Source organism: Mangifera indica, chromosome 12, assembly GCF_011075055.1.
Source record: "Mangifera indica cultivar Alphonso chromosome 12, CATAS_Mindica_2.1, whole genome shotgun sequence".
NCBI lineage: Eukaryota > Viridiplantae > Streptophyta > Magnoliopsida > Sapindales > Anacardiaceae > Mangifera > Mangifera indica.
In genome coordinates, this window is record NC_058148.1 from 7,450,752 (window position 1) to 7,469,321 (window position 18,570).

Sequence of the window (18,570 nt, forward strand, 5' to 3'; positions counted from 1 at the left end):
ATGTGATTTCCCAATTATATCCCTATCAATTAAGTTCATCATATTCAATTAAAAACAAGGGTCAATTTGTAATTTGAATGCACTACTATAGCTTCTCCGATGTTTTGTTAATTTGGTACTTTAATAATGATGTAAGGGTAATTACGAAATTTTGTTATGAAATTTACTAAGATAGGGGATAATTTATTGTTTTTTAACTTTAAGGTAACAACTTCTCGTTCGGACATAAATGGGATAAGAAAGAATTATGCTTTATAAAAAGGCCAAAGGACTATTTTTTAACTAAAGTATGATGATTTCTCAAGTTCTCCTGTTAATTTTGAAAATATCATTTGCCTACTCATAGACTTTAAATTTAATGGTTTCAAAGGTAAAATTACTATTTTATCTCTAATATTAAAAATATACTTAAATTTGATTTTATTTTCCTCTGAACCTTAAAAATTAATAATTTTTCCTAACCGAAGTTTTCAAAAACAATATTTTCCCTTCAGGGTCTCCAAACTTTCAGATTGAATTTTCTAATGATAACTGACAATCTCTAAATGACATCTCTTCCTCTTTGATGTAATCTCCTCTTGGTCATGCGACGTCTCTTCCTCTTCAACGTCGTTATCGACAAGTCAAACTCGAACTAGCTTGAGGGGAGCTTGACAAACCTACACCTAAGTTTGACTCTCAAGCCAAACCAAAATTGAATTAGCTCAAACTAAAGTTTGATTTAGCTTCTCTTAATCGAAACCAAACTTGAGTTGACTCAAATTCGACTTAGATCTATTCAAATCTACTCTTAAATCCTGTCATCATCCATTCAAATTCCTTTAGAATGCAATATAAATATTTGTTCACGTGGAATATTATTTCAATAGATAAAATGGTAGTACAACAAATTGGAAAAAAGCATAGTCGAATTCAATATATATATATATATATATATTTCAGCTTTTAGGCATTTTTCTCTTTATTGGATTTAGCAGGAAAAAGAAACTTAAAAAACCAACCAGCCAAAGTTGCCCCGGTCAATGGAGAAATCCAGTAAACATAAAACATCTGCCAATTGTTGTGCCTATCGTTCACAAATGCCCAGCCAAAGGCATTAGCAGGATTCATGGAAGGTCCAGTGTAATTTGAACCTGCAAAAACTATTCCCACAGTTGCCATAGCAAGCAGCCAAATCTTCAAAAGTATGTTTTTAGGACCGTTCGCCATAATAAAAAGCAAAGCAAAAGACAGCACAAAGGTCAACACCCCCTCAGCTATGGCTCCCTCATGCAATTCCACTTTCAAATATGGCCCCTTCAGCATATGCTTGTACTCTTTTGGCATTACCTGTTACATTCCTTTTATTCAACAATAATTACGTAATAAATAAACTTTTATAAGAGTAATTATCATTGCAGTAACACTATACATATTCATTTTGAGTATAAAAATGACAAATAGGTAATATGTATGTATATAATTATGTGATTGAGTGTTTACATCACCTGCATATTCGCCAAGGCACCTGCAACTCCACCGGCAGCCTGGGCCGGAAACCGAACGGCCATGGAGAAGAGGGAGGCATCCGGTTTAAGGCCGGCGGCAAGCAAGGAGACAGTAGTGGTGGGATTGAAGCTGGCACCACCGAGGGCACTGCCTATCAAGCTGATTAATAGTACCAAAATTGTTGCCAAATTTATGCTGATGAATAGATTTACTGGTAGCAAGGTTTGAACTCCTAGAAAAGTTGAAATTATGCGTGTAAAAAGGCCCAAAAGTGGAAGGCTAAACACCCACAAGGATGTCAAAGTTGCATCACCTATGGCTGCCTTTATCACACCCATCTCTGATTTTTGTTAGTTTCTCTGCTAAATCAGCTGATTCTAGTGTTAAAGTGAGAAGATGACAAAGAATGTTGGCAGGGAATTTATTCTTGTCAGTGAAAACACCAAAAGAAAGATGCCAACTACCCTCCAAGAAATGTTTTATGTATTGTAACGAGTGAATGATGCGCATCTGCCCACCTGCCAAAATACAATTAAATTTATACCAAATTGAATCCATTTGAATTTGTTTACTTTAAATATAAACAAAGTTCAAATTAAAAGATTCAATTCGTTTTAAAGCCAAACCAAACTTGAGTTATAGAGAGTTTGGTTCGCAAGTTGAATCGTTGGATTAGAACTTGACTCATGACTCGATTCGAATTATATTAAATAATTGTTAAACAATATTGTTTTGTCAATAAGTCACAAATTTGAGCTACATATTTGGGCCATGAATGAGTCATAAATTTAAGTCAAATTCGAACCGAATTTAAATCAAACTTGAACCATCCTTAATATTAGTTTGATGAATTTGGGCTTAGCTCGTTTCATACCCACCCCTACTTGTGATACATTGAATAATTTGTTAAATGATAACTACACATAAATTTATGAAACTAGCCATTCTAGAAGGTGTAAGGATTGTCCTTATACCTAACCCCATTATGACTCTGTTTAATTTCTAACTCTCAAAATCAAATTTTCACTCAAAAATCATGAAATCGAGGTAAGTAACCTGAATAAATGGAGGATAGAGATGCATATTTTATTATTTTGTTGTTGATATTAATGATTTAAAATATTTTAAGGAGAAAAATTGATTAAGTCAAGAAAAGAATAAGAAATCATGGGACAGATGTGTTTCATCCCTGTAAAGGTGAATTTGTTTATTAGGCCAGAACACAATTTTCTTTTGTTTACCAAAATAAGGGATATGATAATTGACATTATAAAGGGTTAAATGATATGATATTTCGCACACTATAGTAAAATGATATGTTTTTTGGGTATAGAATTTTGGATATTTAATAGTTTAGGGGGTAGAATGAAGTTATCTATGAAATATTTTCCATGTTTTCAATTTACATCTTGATTAGTTAGACTTTAAAAAAAAAAAAAAAAAACTTCATGCCTTCTACAAGTATTCCTCCAAGGTGGTGTTTAGTACAAATATCATTTAACCCCTATTTTGACAACAAAAGATATCATTTTAGACAATAAACATTTGAAAAACACAATCAAACTTTAAAACATAACTATTTAACACTTTATATGAAGCTCCAAACTCATTTACATCAAGTTTTAATTTAAACAAAATAAAACTATATGTATATATTTTTAATACATAATTTAGATATACTGATAATATGTTATTATGTGATTAGATCATTTTAAATTAAAAATAAAGTAACATCCAATCACATGATAATGTATCATCTATGTATTTAAATTGTGTCTTAAAAGTATGTATGTATAACACTGCTCTATACATATGTTTATAATATTAGTATTAATAAACAACAAATACTTATAATATATTAATCAAGCACCCTTTTAACTTTGATTTGTTTCCCAACTTCTCCTCTTTTATATCACATGATGACATTTCGTTGTTTATGCATAAAATTGTATATATAATAATATTTTTTTTAATTATTAAATTAAAACAATTTTATTTCTTTTTTTAATTAATGCAATTTTTTCTTACAAAAAATATGGATAATATATATATATATGCAACTACTATAGCATTGCAAGAGTTATGGAAAATTCTCGAGTAGGGGATTGGCTTAAGGAATTGCAGTGTCTATATGTTGTGATTCATCGAGTGTCTCGCACTAAATTGGACATTAGACTTTCAAGATGAGGATAACGTAAACCTTCATACTCACTTTGACACCTAGTTATTTTTTTGCAATATCGATTGATATGTATATGTATATTTACATGTGTATGTATATTGTATTTATTTATATGTATGTGTTTACCATATGTATTCATTTATATGTATAGTGTATTTATGTATAGGTATTGTTTAATTGCTTTTGTGTTTCATACACACATAAACACTCCCTGTCACAATCTAATTACATTCCCACGTAACATCTCTTAATAGTTATGTTATCACACTGGTGTAAATTCATACATCAACAACTATATATTTGCAATGGTTTTAGAGACATATAATAAGCAAAAGCAATTCAAGTTATGTCATTGGTGAATTGTATGTTTGAGAAACCAATATGGGTTAGCTGTCATAGTTTAGGTAATTGGCATTCAAGATGTTAACACTTATTTGTACTCTTAAAGCATTTTACCTAAAGAGCAGTGTTATATGTATAATTTTATGCACAAACAACGATATATCATTATGTGATTAGACAGTTAAAACTTAAAGATAAAATAACACTCAATTATATAATGACATATCATTATTTATGTACAAAATTATATATATGGATTTACTGTCATCTAAATCATGGGTATGACATTGATTATCTAGTACATTACATATGCAAATGTTAATAGAGATATTTAAATAATCTCTCCGAAGGTGAGTATTGCATTTGTAATCAAAATTACGCTTAAGTAATTACCAAATATTAAAAAAGATTAGAAGTTTAGATTTCAAGTAAAGGTGTCTTCAAGTTTTGATCGACCAAATTTTTGTTAATAAAATCCTCCCACCTTTGTTGTTGTTTGAGCCAGCGAAAATCCCAGAAGAAAGGAGAAGGCATCTGAAAAAGAGACGATTTCATTCATGATTTTCCCTTTACAAAATCCCCGGTATATATAATTTGCAATCCATGGGTTGTTACAAAGTGTTAATTAGAAATAAAAAGCTAAGTCAAAATAAAGGCTCTACTAAATCCCTTAGCTGCATTCCATTTCTCTGCCACCGCCATTAACTGTTTATGTCCTGCTTTCTTGCATTGCCCTATCCAAGTTGATAATCCCTCAACTTAACTGGAAGGGATTTTTGTTTCGTTTCGGGTATCTTGTTTGATAACATTTTCCTCGGTGTGCCTCGCCCAATTATGTGCTTCTGTGTTTGTCCTCGAGGTGATAAGAAAGACAAAAAGTTTGCATAGAGCCTTGAACTACTGCTAGATGGCATCTTCCAACACTAGGCTAGTCCATCACGCAGGGACCTGTCAGTCCAGCTTGTTTCAACAATGCAAAACTCGAAAGGCCAAGATTGCAAGAGGAACGAGCAATAACTTATCATCCATACTGAATGGTGGAAGCTGGCAAGCGAGAACTAACTGATCTCCAATATAAGGTTTGAGTACATGGAAGACGTTGTGAATGCGACTTCTTGTCGACAATTTGATACAATAAGCTATTAGATGCAAAGCATCTAATATTGGAAAGTATCTACGACTAAGTTTGTGACTAACGTGGTGCGCTACATTATTCTGTCGATACGGTTGCAGACGCACCGGCCAGTACTAAGTCACCAAGCCTGAGCTGCAACTCATGGCAGTACATGATAATTTTTTAACATTGAGCTTCATACATTGTTGAGCATGCTGCAGACGTCGTTTCACCAACCTAAGGAGCTCATCACGTAACATTAATGCCCGGTCTACTACTTCAATGGAAGAGGAATTCGAAACATATATCTTGGCAAGAAGAAAGGAAGTCTATTGAACATGGCCTGATATGGACTCATGCCAATGGAGGAATGGATCACAGTGTCGTAATGAAGCTCGCAAATATTGCTTTAGGTAGTGGTTGGTCACCTCGGTCTAATCGTCCATTCGAGAGTGATACGCTAAGCTAGTCCGCAACGTAGTCCCACTGAGTTTGAGCAGGGTCTCCCAAATTTTGCCCAGGAAGACACCATCGTCCAGTCAAAATTTTGGAATTTTTTATTTTCTTTATAAAATTCATCATGTACTGTTTTTCGCTATTCTTGCACCCTTTTACTCTATTTTCTTAAAAATTAATTAAAAATATTTTTTTAATCTTTTTTCTATATTGATGTTAATTTGTTGTGCGAACAAGGTCAATATGTTTTTTTATTAAATTTAAAATTTTTATTAGTCTTACCGAAGTATATTTTTTCATTCCACACCTCCTTATGGTAAGGTGGTGAAGGATTTGGTCTTCTAACAATAAAATTCTATACAAAATTTTTGTACATAAATTATGATATATTTTTTTGTGATTAAGTATTGATTTAATTTTAATTTTTAAGGCCAAAAGACTTATTCCCACTTAAGGTATAGTGAAATTCTAAAGTTTTACCTTCAAACTTTTAAAAATCCAAACACCCACCTATGAGCTAAAATCTATTAAAATTTTTAATTAGAATTAAGGATAAACTCATAATTTATTAATGATATTTGAAAAAATAAAAGTTTATATCATTTTACCCTCTTGTTTTGAAAAATTAACAAATTTTTTCCAAACTTAAGTTTTGAAAATTGATATTTTCCCCTTACCTAGGGTTTCAAATTTTGTGGGTGAATTTCTAACAAATAATGATTGAGCTCTCTCCCTCCTAGTGATTTCTCTCTCTCTGATATTTTCTCTCCGATCAACAACATCTAAATTCAATGAAATTCATATGAAGAGTCGAAACTTTTCGTCTGAACCTTCATCTTCCAAACGAAGTTGAATTTCTCTAGATGATGAAAGTTTAAAAGAAGAGTCTCAACTCTTCGCCGATTGGAGAAAAAATGTTGGAGGGAGATATGTCACTGAGAGGGAGAGAGATTGACCATCGTTAGTTGAAAATTCACCGGCAAAATTTGAAACTCTAGGTAGGGGGGAAGTTTACTTTTCAAAACTTAATTTTGGGAAAAAATTATTAATTTTCTAAATTAAAGGGGTAGAATGATATATACTTTTATTTTTTTAAAATATTATTATTAAAAGACGATTTTACTCTTAACTTTAACGAAAATTTTAATAGATTTTAGTTTATGAGTGGGCATTTAAGTTTTTGAAAGTTAGAGGGTGAGAATTTGAGATTTTACTATACCTTAAATGGGAACAAGTCTTTTGGCCAATTTTTAATTATCCAATTATATAATAAAAGGTTATTGTTTATATTCAAAATTATACATGTAACATTACTCGACTTCAAAATAAATTAAACATTAAATATATGTGTGTATATATATATATATATATAAATTCAAAGTCCAAAAAATCGAAGTAGTATCCCAAAAGCAAAATCCCAAGTTTGAAATTACAATCCATCACAAATGTCCGTTGCATTATTTTGTGGGTCAAGAGTATCTTGAGACATTTAGAAAAGTCAATGGAACATCGGAAGAATTAGAAAACAATATTTGTTGAAGCACCCAATATTTTCTTTTTCTCCAAGAAAATGAGGTAATAGCCTTTAAGTTGAATAATGGAGCTGAAAATCTGCGATGCACCTTCATGGGAATAGCCTTTGAGTTGAATGAAGAGGGTCCAATGGAATAATAATAATAATAAAGAAACTAAAAAAGTCCACTAATATTTTAGTGGGAAACAAACATGGCAACTTCTTTGCTTCTTGTCTAGAAGATCCTCAAGATTCTTGATGAAATCTGCAGGATCTTGCTTTGCAAACTGTATAGATATCCTGGAGATTCGTATCTCAATGGCCTTCCATTTAAAACTCAGTTGCCTTTATTCATCATCTTCGTCTCTCTGCTGTCTTCTGCCTTTCTACATATCATACAAGACTAATACTATCTAATTTTCCACCATGGGTATTGCTGCTGTTGAAGCTCAACCAAAATATCATGTTCTTGCTGTTGATGACAGCGTTATTGACAGAAAGTTGATTGAAAAACTCCTTAAAACTTCTTCTTATCAAGGCAACAATTTGTTAATTTAATTTCTTTTTATTTTGCTTCATATTTTAGGGTGAGTTTGTGTTCAAATGAAATAACTTTTATATATTTTTGTTTTAAGCAGTTACTGCTGTGGATTCTGTGAGCAAGGCCTTGGAATTCTTGGGGTTGTTGCACGAAGAAGATGAGAGAAATTCAGAATTTTCTTCTGTCCATTTGATTATCACAGATTATAGTATGCCAGGAATGACTGGTTATGATCTTCTAAGAAAAATCAAGAAATCTGCATCATTAAAAGACATTCCAGTTGTGATGATGTCGTCGGAAAATATTCCTTCAAGAATTAACAGATGTTTGGAAGAAGGAGCTGAAGAATTCTTTCTGAAGCCAGTTCAATTATCAGATGTAAACAAGCTCAAGCCTCATCTCATGAAGGAAAAATCAAAGGACGTAATTGCCTCTAGATGTTCTGGCAGTCGACCACAAAAATGTTTCTGGCCTGTGAGCTCCATCTGTATCTAAAACACTGGTACGTTTCATTGATAGCATCACCAGTGTCCATTTCCAGTGCTGACGACACGCATTGGCGTCGGGACATTAACGCCGGCGACGTAGGAATTGGTTATCCCGGCGTTGGGTGTCTCCTCATAGGCCACGTTTTTAATATTCTGGCGATTTTGTCAGCGGCCTGAGATCCTGCAAATTTTAGGGTCGACAATCTCCATGCTGCTCCTCTTCTAATGGAATTTAGATGCCTGCGATGACATTAATATTGACATCAATATGCATATAAGAATACTTTTTTTCTCATTTTTGTCTCTAAATCTCTTGTAGTTTTATCTAACAACATAGATTCTCACTTGTAAGCTATCACAATTACAATCCTGAAATCCAATGTACTGTCAATTATTCTCTTGACTTTCTATTAATTTCTTCAACTTTCCACCATTTTCTCACTAAACAAGCAGCCCGAACATTTTTTTGTTTTAAACATACAATGAATTTAAAAAGGCCAAAAGACTTATTCCCACCCAAGGTTCAGTTTAATCTCAAGCAAATACTTACAACTTTTCAAAAATCTAAATACTCATCTGTTATCCAACTTCTGTTGAAGTTCTCTATTAGTTGTAAAGGTTAAAATATCATTTCATCAGTAATATTTAAAAAAAATAAAGTAATCTCATTTTTCTCCGAGATTTTGAAAACTGATAATTTCACCTTAATCTTAACTTTTTCAGTTTTGAGAATAATTTTTTCTCCTATCCTTAGGGTTTTTTATTCATATCTCTCTAGCCACCATCTCAGTCTTCGACGACCGTCTCTTCCCACCCTAAACCTTCATTAGCTCTCTCTCTTCGTTAGCGCAAAAAGACAAAGACAATTCCTCTTCATCTCTTTGTGGATGGAGAGAGACGAATCATCCTCGTCTCTCTTCGGAAACAAAAATATGACATCTTCTTTGTCTCTTTGTTGACAAAGACAAAAACAATTCATCTTCATATGCCGATGGAGGGAGAGAGCCATAAAGGTTTAGGGTAGGTAGAGATGGTTGTTAAAGACATAAATGATGACTAGAGAGAGACAAATTAAAAAACCCTAGCAATTAGGGAGGAGGGCAAGAGAAGTCACTTTTCAAAACTGGAAAAGTTGAGACTGAGGTAAAATTATCAATTTTTAAAATGGGGGGAATGTGATAAATTTATATTTCTTTAATATTACTAATAAAATGATTTTTTTACTTTTACAACTAATAGAGAACATTAACAGAAGTTAGATAATATTTGGGCATTTGGATGTTTAAAAAGTTACAGATATCAGTTTAACAATAAACTAAACCTTGGGTGAGAATAACTCTTTTCGCATTAAAATAATTATAATTTTAATGATAAAATTATTAGATGGACTTAATCCCATAGTGTAGCTAGACTATTTCAAATCTTGTTAAAGGATTGTAAATGTCTCTATATTGATATGTCTAATCCATATTTACTCTCCATTGTTACATTTAAGTTTTCACTTCAAACTAATCTCCTTTTTTTTTCCTGAGAAAACAAATGAAGTTTAGCCTCACTGTCACTCTAATTTAATTAGAAATTGTCTGTTGCGTTTTATATTTACGGTCATTTGTTTCATTTCATTTCGGCCAAAAGACTTGTTCCCACCCAAGATTTGATGTAATTTCAAAGTTCCACCCATCAACATTCAAAAATCCAAAATTCTACCCATGAGCCAATTTTTGTTAAAATTTTTAGTTGAATATAAAGGTAAAACCGTTATTTTGATAATATTATTAAAAAAATATAATTTATTAAATTTTTTCCTAAGTTTTAAAAATTAACAATTTAACTTCTGTCTAAAGTTTTTTAGTTTTGAAAAGTCATATTTCCCTTCAAATTGATGGTTTTTTTTCACCTCTCCGATAACCTTCTATTTCTACCCTAAATCATCACCAGCACAATTGGCCACAAGATTTTCATCTCTTCAGCACGATTGGTCATTGACAAAGATGAGTCTTCATTGATTCATTTGGAATCGATAAAGACGAGTCTTCGTCAACGAAAAATCATGCTAGAGAGGGTGGGATAAAGAGTGCCAGAGAAGCCAACCGTTTGTTAGAAAATTATATCTGAAAATCTAAAACCATAGAAGAGGAAATACAACTTTTTAAAGTTTAATCATGGAAGAAATAGTTCATTTTTAGGGTTTTCGAGGAAAATTAATATAAATTTTAAATTTTTAAAATTACTTATTAAATGACGATTTCATGCATAGAACTAAACAATTTTTATCAATTTTAACTATCTATGAATGAGACTTTGAGTTTTTTAAAGTTGGCATTTGAGAGTTTTGAATTACATCAAACCTTGGGTGGAAAAAAGTTTTTTGACCTTTTCCTTTAGGTCAACTTCGTTCCGTTGGATTCTATTTTAGCTTTCTAGTCTTTTTCCCGGATCCTCTCCTTAATACCCTAATCAATTCACTAAAATATTGAATATTGCCTTCACTTATGTGGATTTTAGGCAGTAACTCAAATATTGATTGAACTATAATATAATATTTACAAATATCTAAATTACCTTAGATAAAATAACATGAGTAATACTACATATAAAAATAAATTATACAAACTTATTTATACAACATAATGTGATAGTATTTGATTGGGAACTATTGAAATAAAAAAATGTAAACAACTAAATCACGTAATCAAAAGTTATTATATCAATTCATATATTTAAGTTTGTACAATTTGCTTGAAAGCATAGTTTTATTCAAATAGCTTATCTCATCCAATAAATAAAGAGAAAAGTTTAAAACGAGGGGAGAATGAAGAGCAAATGACTTCCCACTGGGGAAAGGTGCAAGGCAACAACTGACTTCACCATATCTCTCGTGGAGATTTCCTCTTTGTTTGGACTCCTCCCTGCCACCATGTGGGTTAGCTTCCATTTCAAGTCCAGCAACGTAATTCATTTGCATATAATTTTAATGTTATTCAACTCCAAGTCGGGATATTTAATAAAAGAAGTAATACTATATGTATCTATTTTAAATATATAAATAGATATATACTTATATATATCGTAATGTGATTAAATATTATTTTATTTTTAATTTAAAATTATCCAATCATATGATGACATAATCAAATATATACATAATTGTATGCTTAAAGTGGGTACACATAATTTTATTCTTAATAAAATAGATCAGCTTAAAATTTACCAATATTTGAAAGCTACGTTTCTTATTAATTTTATTTTAGTTGGTGATGGAAGTTCTTATGATAATTTCCCCATACTTGTAGTATGTTTCGCAATCTCTTTTAATAATTAATGTTGTTGGGAGAGATTTTCTAGTTTTTTTTTTTTTTTTTGAAGAAGTTGTCCGAAAGGGTAATCAATATTAGTTTCTAACAATTTTTTTTTTTTGTATAAAAAGTTGTTCGAAATAGTAGTGATCTCAGTTTTCGACAACTACTATGTAAAAGTTATCTAAAACAATTGCTACCGTAAATCTTGAAAAACTTTTAAATTGTTTACAACAATAGTGTTTATATAATAATATATCATCTGTGTATCTATTTTATATATTTAAAATTTTTATATTTAGCATAACTCTTTTATTTTATCCGCAATATTTACATGTATATACTTTCATTTTCTTGTTTTTCCATTATTGTCTCTTTTCTTTTCTTCTCGCTAAATATTAATGTCTCATTTTTTCTTCTTTCTTCTTCCTGTCGCTCGCTTCATTTTCTTTTCCCATTCATTTCTTTTTATTGCATGTCAATCTCTCTCTTCCTCTTTTTTTGTCCTTTTTTTTTTCCTCTTATTGATTCTTCCACTCTTTTCTTAACAATAAATGTCAATTTATCTCCCCATGTTTATTCTTTCACTCATTTTCTCCGGATAAGTAAATATAAATCTAAGGGTATCAAGAGATTTTTCTAAAAAGTTAAAAAATAAAAAAGTGGTGGTAAAGATGAGAAGAGAAGAATGATAGTCTATGGTGCAGAATATAGTAATTTTCAGAACCAGTCATTAGTCATTTTCAAACTTAAAAGATGAAATTAGTCATTTTAACAAAACTAGGGTGCGAAATATAGTCGTTTGGTCTTTAAAATATATATATATATATATATATATATATATAAATTTAGATATAGACACATTATATAAACTTTTTCATACATAATTTATTGTTCAAAGTGGAAGACATAACACAACAATAAAATTATGTGTAAATATTTTTTAATACATAATTAAGTATATATCTGATATTATCATGTGATCGGATAATTTTAAATTAAGAATAAAATAACACTCATTCGTATAATAACACATCAATTATATCTTTGATTGTATAATGAAAAATATGTACACATAATATTACTTATAGCATAATATACCATAATTTAAGATCAAAACGGTGGGGAGAACTTTTGCTCTAATCAAAATTTAGCCTTTAGAATATACATTTTTACAAGTTAGTCCTTAGATTACTTTGTTTACTAGGCATGTTTATATTTATAATAATACTATATATATAACTTTTATACATAATTTTATATACAAAAATAATATATTATTATATAATTAAATATTATTTTATTTTTATCTTTAATTTTTAATTATTTAATCATAAAATAATATATCTTTATTTATATATAAAATTATACTAATAAGTCCACTTCTTTATCTATTATTATTAATTAAGACCTAAGGAAGAGAAAAGATGAGCAATGCATGTTTGGGAACACATAAACTTTTAAATAAAAAAGTAATCACTTTTTGAAAGTAGCTCAAGGATAATTATAGCAGAGGATATGGAATAAGCTTTAAATCTTTATTGATCTGCATAAAAGTAACCAACATCCGATGTTGGGTTGGGCCAAATAATTTTTTTATTATTAAAGTAGGCAGTAAGATTCTTATTATTATACTTTACATTATAGTTATTTTATTTATGATATAATATAATATCAAAAAAAATTAATATATATTATAAAGTATATTTAATTAATATAATATAATAAATATATTATATAATATATTTTACAAAAAAATAATGATATCATAAAAGTGTATATAAAAAAATTAAATTTTTGATACATAATATAATATACGATTAAGTTAACATGGTATGCCCGTGTTGGTCAAATTCTTAATCTCTTTCCTTCATGCAAATTTGTAGAAATTCAAAATCCCTATAAGCCAATACTCTACCAGAAATGTATACTTTTGAGTGACTTTATGTTTGAAGTAAATTTTCTTTTATAAAATATTTTAAATAAATTTATTTGTGTAAAAGCATATCAAAGTATTTAAAAAGTTTTTTTTTTATTTTATTAAAAAAGGCATTTTATATATGAATTTTTTAAAAAAAATTAAATTAAATGTTTTAAACTTTAATTAGTCAATTAATATTAAAATTTTTTAATTTTAATTTTTCATTTAGTATTATATAATTTGAAATTAGAAATAAAATATTTTCATTTATTATAATTTGAAAATTATTATCTCAACACATACTATATTGTATTATATTTTAAGAACTATCATTCAGTGCAACAAACATATTAGCAACAGAAATAATTAATTCACCTTTATATTTGATATAATATTATATTATACACATATAAGTAATACTTTAATATACTATATGATAATTAACATATTTAAGATATTACTAATTTTAAATTTTATAATAAGTTTGAATAACATATATCACTAATAAGTAATATTACAAAATATAAAATTAGGATTTCAACTTTGTATCATGATTTTAAAAGCCAAATCGAAGTGGGTGATCCAACTGGTTTGACTATCATCTATCAATAAAAATAGTTACGGTTCACTGAAAAACTATTTTTAAAGTTAGACAAGATTGAACACAATTGAACTATATGATTTAAATGGTTAGACCCCAGTAAAAATCTAAGTTCGATTTGGTCGAAAGAAAAAAAAAATCAAATCTAAATTATCAATTTTTAGTATCGATAAAACTATATATACACAAATAGATACACATTTAATTGTGTTATTAAATAATTGAGTGATTTTAAATCCTGTGTGTATGTATTTTTTTACTGAAAAGTAAATACGTATGACATTGTTCTTTTGAATATATATACTATCAAACTAAGTTTATTTTTGTTGTTAAAATAATTTAAACTATACATATTTAATTATTAATTAAATAAAATTATTTTAAATATTATTTTTAAATAGTTTATCAATCCGATCACTGATTAGACTTGACCAACCTCTTCACTTGTGATGTTTGGTCTAATTTTGAAAATATTACTTTGTACCTCAAATGAGGAGGTAACTTATGTGCCAACATTAAATTGATTATAGATAAGTAATCCCTTATTTTATTGTCCCACATGGCCGACTATGCCACTGAGGATACCAACTTTAATGTTATATGTTATAGCCTGCACCAGAAATTTCAGTCTACATGTGCAATCCCTGACTGAAAACCCTTAAAAATTTGGCAGGATCAATAATACATGGGAAGAAATAAGCAATTATTCTCCTTGTACATCGCATACATGCAGCTGAGAAATTTGGCTTCTTTGACAAGCATGTGAGTAGCCTTAAGCTGAATGCAAAGGTCAAAATCCAATTTAATAGTTGCCTCAACAACTTATCAAAGGGCCAAATTGAAATGGAATATTTAGGAGGATTTTCTTATAGTATTATCCCGGATACATACAACATAAACTGATTGCATCGAATAAAGTATTCGTGTATGCAACATGAGAAAATATTGTCAGTAAACCTTTAAAGATGAGTAAAATTAGTAAAATATTAAATTTTTTTTAAAAAAAAAATTGGATTCAAATTTATTTCACACTTGTATTAGTGAAGTATTAGAACCTTTCGAAAGAAAATTTAGATTCAAATCACTTTCATGCTTATGAAATCTTATTGTATTATGGGTTTATTCAACTAATTAATACGGATAGAAATTTATCAATTTAACTAATATAGGCCGAAGTCCCAGTTAACCAGTTAAAAAATACCTGTATGTTGCTAGTAAAAAGCTGCAGTTGGTCAACAGAACCAGCAAAAGATATCAACATTGAACATAAAATTAGTGTAATTTTAGTAATCTTCTACAAAATAAATTTCACATGTTACCATATTTATAATAAATCTATTTATCCCAAAGTTTTGAAATTACAATCCTCCAAATTTCCACTGCAATAATTTGCTGACGAAGGATATCTCTCAAAAGATTGAGAAAGATGAAAAGTAGATTAGAAAGAAACAGTAAACAATATATGGTTTGGCAAGATAATGTAATAATAGTGCAAGAAAATATGGTGACGCACGTGGATGGAAAGAGTATGAATAATAAGATACGTATCTATTTTAAATATATAAATAAATATATATTTATATATGTTATTTTATGAAAAGATAATAAAAAACCCTATTTTAATTAGATAATCTTTTTAAAATTAAATCAATCACATCAAACAAATAAATTTTTGGGAAGAATGATCGACCTACAATCTGCCCTCTTGCGCATGAGTCCTGTCTACTGCCAGTCAAGAAACTTGTTGGGGGCAAGTTGGAAAAGTTGCCAAGGCAACTCAATAAAGAGTCAAATGGGAAAATAATTAAGAAAAGAAAAGTCTACTAATATACTAATTGGAAACAAACATGGCACCTTCCTTGCTTGTTCTCTAATTCAAAAATCAACTTAGAAGATCCTTAAGATTCTTGACGAAATCCGCAAGATCTTGCTTTCCGAACTGTACAGATATCCTCAAGATTTGTCTCTCAATGCCTTCCCATTTAAAACTCAATCGCCCTCTCCTTCATTTTCATCATCTTCCTCTCCGTCTCTCAACATCTTCTTCTACCTTCATTTTTACACCAGGAAAAAAAAATTTTCAATCATGGGTATGGCTGCTGTTGAAGCTCAAACCCAGTTTCACGTTCTTGCTGTTGATGACAGTCTTGTTGACAGAAAGTTGATAGAAAAACTCCTTAAAATTTCTTCTTACCAAGGTAAAATTTTGAGCTTTAATTTCTCTCCCACTTCCTTTATTATTATTTTTTTTCCCAACAGAAATTAATCAAACTTTTGGTATGTTTTTGTTTTCAACAGTTACTGTTGTGGACTCTGGGAGTAAGGCCTTGGAAATCTTGGGTTTGTTGAATGAAGACAAAAATGAGATAAATTCTGAAATTGCTTCTGTTTCACCTCATCATCAAGACATAGAAGTCAATTTAATTATCACAGATTATTGTATGCCTGGAGTGACTGGCTATGATCTCCTCAGAAAAGTGAAGACATCAGCATCTTTGAAAGATATCCCAGTTGTGATTATGTCCTCAGAAAATGTTCCTTCAAGAATCAACAGGTGCTTGGAGGAAGGAGCTGAAGAATTCTTCCTGAAGCCAGTTCAATTATCAGATGTCAGCAGGCTTAAGCCTCATCTCATGAAGGGAAAGCCAAAGGAGAATACTAATGGTGAAACAAACAATAACAAGAGAAAAGGAATAGAAGAAATCAGCTCTTCTGATAGAACAAGAACAAGATACAAAAGCACCAATGGCTTGGATCTAATTAAGCCATAAAATTAGCTATTGTTTTTCTAAGTTCCTTTAATTTGCAGTATTTTGGTTCCTACAGCAGTTCTCTTGTTTTTACTTTTCTTTTAACCTTGATTGTACAGTTTCTCCATAGAATTTTTTTTTTTTTTTTTTTAAATTGAGAGAGGTGTAGGTCATATTATTATCAAAAGAAAAACATTCATTTAATTTTGTTTCTGTTTTTGTATTTTTATTTTATTTTATTTTTTTACCTTATCAATAGAAAAACTTGTCCACCCTCACAGCTAGTTTGGACCCAAGTTGAGTTAATTTTAATTTGAAAATCGGCTCATTTTGAATATATTTATTTCGAATATGAATTGATTTCAAATCAAGAGGTTTAATTTATTTTTAAAACTTAGTCGAATTTAATTTGACTTACGAGTTGGATAAATAGTTGATTTAGTTTGAACTTAATTCATGGTTCAATTTAAATTATATTAAATAATTGTTAAACGATGTCGTTTTATCAATAAACTATAAATTTAAACCATGATTTGAGTCGCATATTCGAGTCATAAATTTAAATCATAAATTCAAATCAAATTCAAATAAAATTATTTTTTATTCAGATCAAACTCGAATTAAGAGATATTCAAGCTCAGCTTCATACTTAAGGTAAACTAATACCTAATAATAATATTATACATATCTATGTATTCAAGTAAGTAATTTTAAATTACGATAAAATAATAATATTTATTTATATATTAAATCACATAACGACAAATCATTACGTATATACAAATCTTAAAAGTGGGTAAAGTGGGTAGGACTACGTCTGTATCTTCATCACGTGGCTAAAATCAGAAGAAAATCCTTACACGCCATTCAAATCTGCCAAATCAAATTTTTGAATATTTTAGAAAGCAAGTGGTAAGTGGGGGGGTGATTTTATTATATTTCAAAATGGTTGGGTAATTATGATAAGAGAGAATATATTCTCTTTGTATGTACAAATGTAGACAATGATCATGGGGATCGGATGCGTGCATATTTTGCAAACTGGCTTCAATTTGATTAGAAAGTCATACAAGGCAATGAAGGCATCTATTTTATTTGTTAGGTGTAAAATAAACGTGGTTTGCAACTCTGCATATTCAAAATTAAATTATGGCTTTGAACAATATTACATTCACAATTTTATATATAAATAATGATATATTATTATATAATTAAATAGTTAAAAATTAAAGATTAATTAATATTATTATTTATACGTTAAATTATACATGTTATTATTTAATCTCTCTCTCTACACACACAAACACATATAATATATATATATATATATATATATATATATATATATATATATATATATATATATATATATATATATATATATATATATATATATATATAAAATAAAAAAAATAATAGTTATTTTAATTAATATCCTCTGTTTCCGTTTTATTTGACTTCCTTGCAACCGGATATCACCAAAGCACCATTTTCTTCTTCACCTTCTCCACTAAATCTTGAATCTCAATCCTATCGTCATCTCAAAAGCTGAAAATAAAGCCATGCCATGAATGGTTGTGATCAATTGTCCCTTTGGATAGGGAACCAAATATTTTTACAATCATGTCAATACTTAGTTTTGCCACCACCTTTACTTTTAGATAAAAATCAAATCTCGTAGCTTTTAACTTTAAAACAATATTATAATTACACATTTTTAAATACATAATTGAATCTATAGATGATATGTTATCATACTAAATAAATATTATTTAATTTAATTTACCATTGCTTAAAATCAAGAGCAAATATGATTTTATACTGCCCATATTATTGAAATAAGGTTGAATTTGAAACAAACCGAATCAAATTTAAGCT

At 29.3% G+C, this 18,570-nt stretch overlaps 3 protein-coding genes across 3 annotated transcripts; 2 read left to right on the forward strand and 1 right to left on the reverse strand.

Moving 5' to 3' along the window:
• Nucleotides 1-846: 846 nt before the first annotated feature.
• On the reverse strand, nt 847-1,959 carry LOC123193677 (aquaporin SIP1-1-like). The gene is made up of 2 exons (XM_044606740.1): nt 1,488-1,959; nt 847-1,329 (listed from the first exon to the last, which is right to left on the reverse strand). The coding sequence occupies exons 1-2, from the start codon at nt 1,824-1,826 to the stop codon at nt 946-948; spliced, it is 723 nt and encodes a 240-aa protein (XP_044462675.1). The 5' UTR covers nt 1,827-1,959; the 3' UTR covers nt 847-945.
• Nucleotides 1,960-7,459: 5,500 nt separating this feature from the next.
• LOC123193623 (two-component response regulator ORR4-like) lies at nt 7,460-8,493 on the forward strand. Its single transcript, XM_044606682.1, has 2 exons — nt 7,460-7,633; nt 7,734-8,493. Exons 1-2 carry the CDS (start codon nt 7,522-7,524, stop codon nt 8,129-8,131), a joined length of 510 nt encoding a protein of 169 aa, XP_044462617.1. The 5' UTR covers nt 7,460-7,521; the 3' UTR covers nt 8,132-8,493.
• A 7,219-nt stretch (nt 8,494-15,712) lies between these two features.
• LOC123192575 (two-component response regulator ORR4-like) lies at nt 15,713-16,896 on the forward strand. The gene is made up of 2 exons (XM_044605170.1): nt 15,713-16,140; nt 16,241-16,896. The coding sequence occupies exons 1-2, from the start codon at nt 16,029-16,031 to the stop codon at nt 16,711-16,713; spliced, it is 585 nt and encodes a 194-aa protein (XP_044461105.1). The 5' UTR covers nt 15,713-16,028; the 3' UTR covers nt 16,714-16,896.
• The last annotated feature ends 1,674 nt before the right edge of the window (nt 16,897-18,570 follow it).

Bases quoted from the DNA above. Each gene is read 5' to 3' on its own strand.
- LOC123193677 (XM_044606740.1), bottom strand. From the start codon at position 1,826: ATGGGTGTGATAAAGGCAGCCATAGGTGATGCAACTTTGACATCCTTG. The intron at 1,330-1,487 runs GTGATGTAAACA...GGAATGTAACAG, and splicing joins GTGCCTTGGCGAATATGCAG to GTAATGCCAAAAGAGTACAA.
- LOC123193623 (XM_044606682.1), top strand. From the start codon at position 7,522: ATGGGTATTGCTGCTGTTGAAGCTCAACCAAAATATCATGTTCTTGCT. The intron at 7,634-7,733 runs GCAACAATTTGT...TGTTTTAAGCAG, and splicing joins TAAAACTTCTTCTTATCAAG to TTACTGCTGTGGATTCTGTG.
- LOC123192575 (XM_044605170.1), top strand. From the start codon at position 16,029: ATGGGTATGGCTGCTGTTGAAGCTCAAACCCAGTTTCACGTTCTTGCT. The intron at 16,141-16,240 runs GTAAAATTTTGA...TGTTTTCAACAG, and splicing joins TAAAATTTCTTCTTACCAAG to TTACTGTTGTGGACTCTGGG.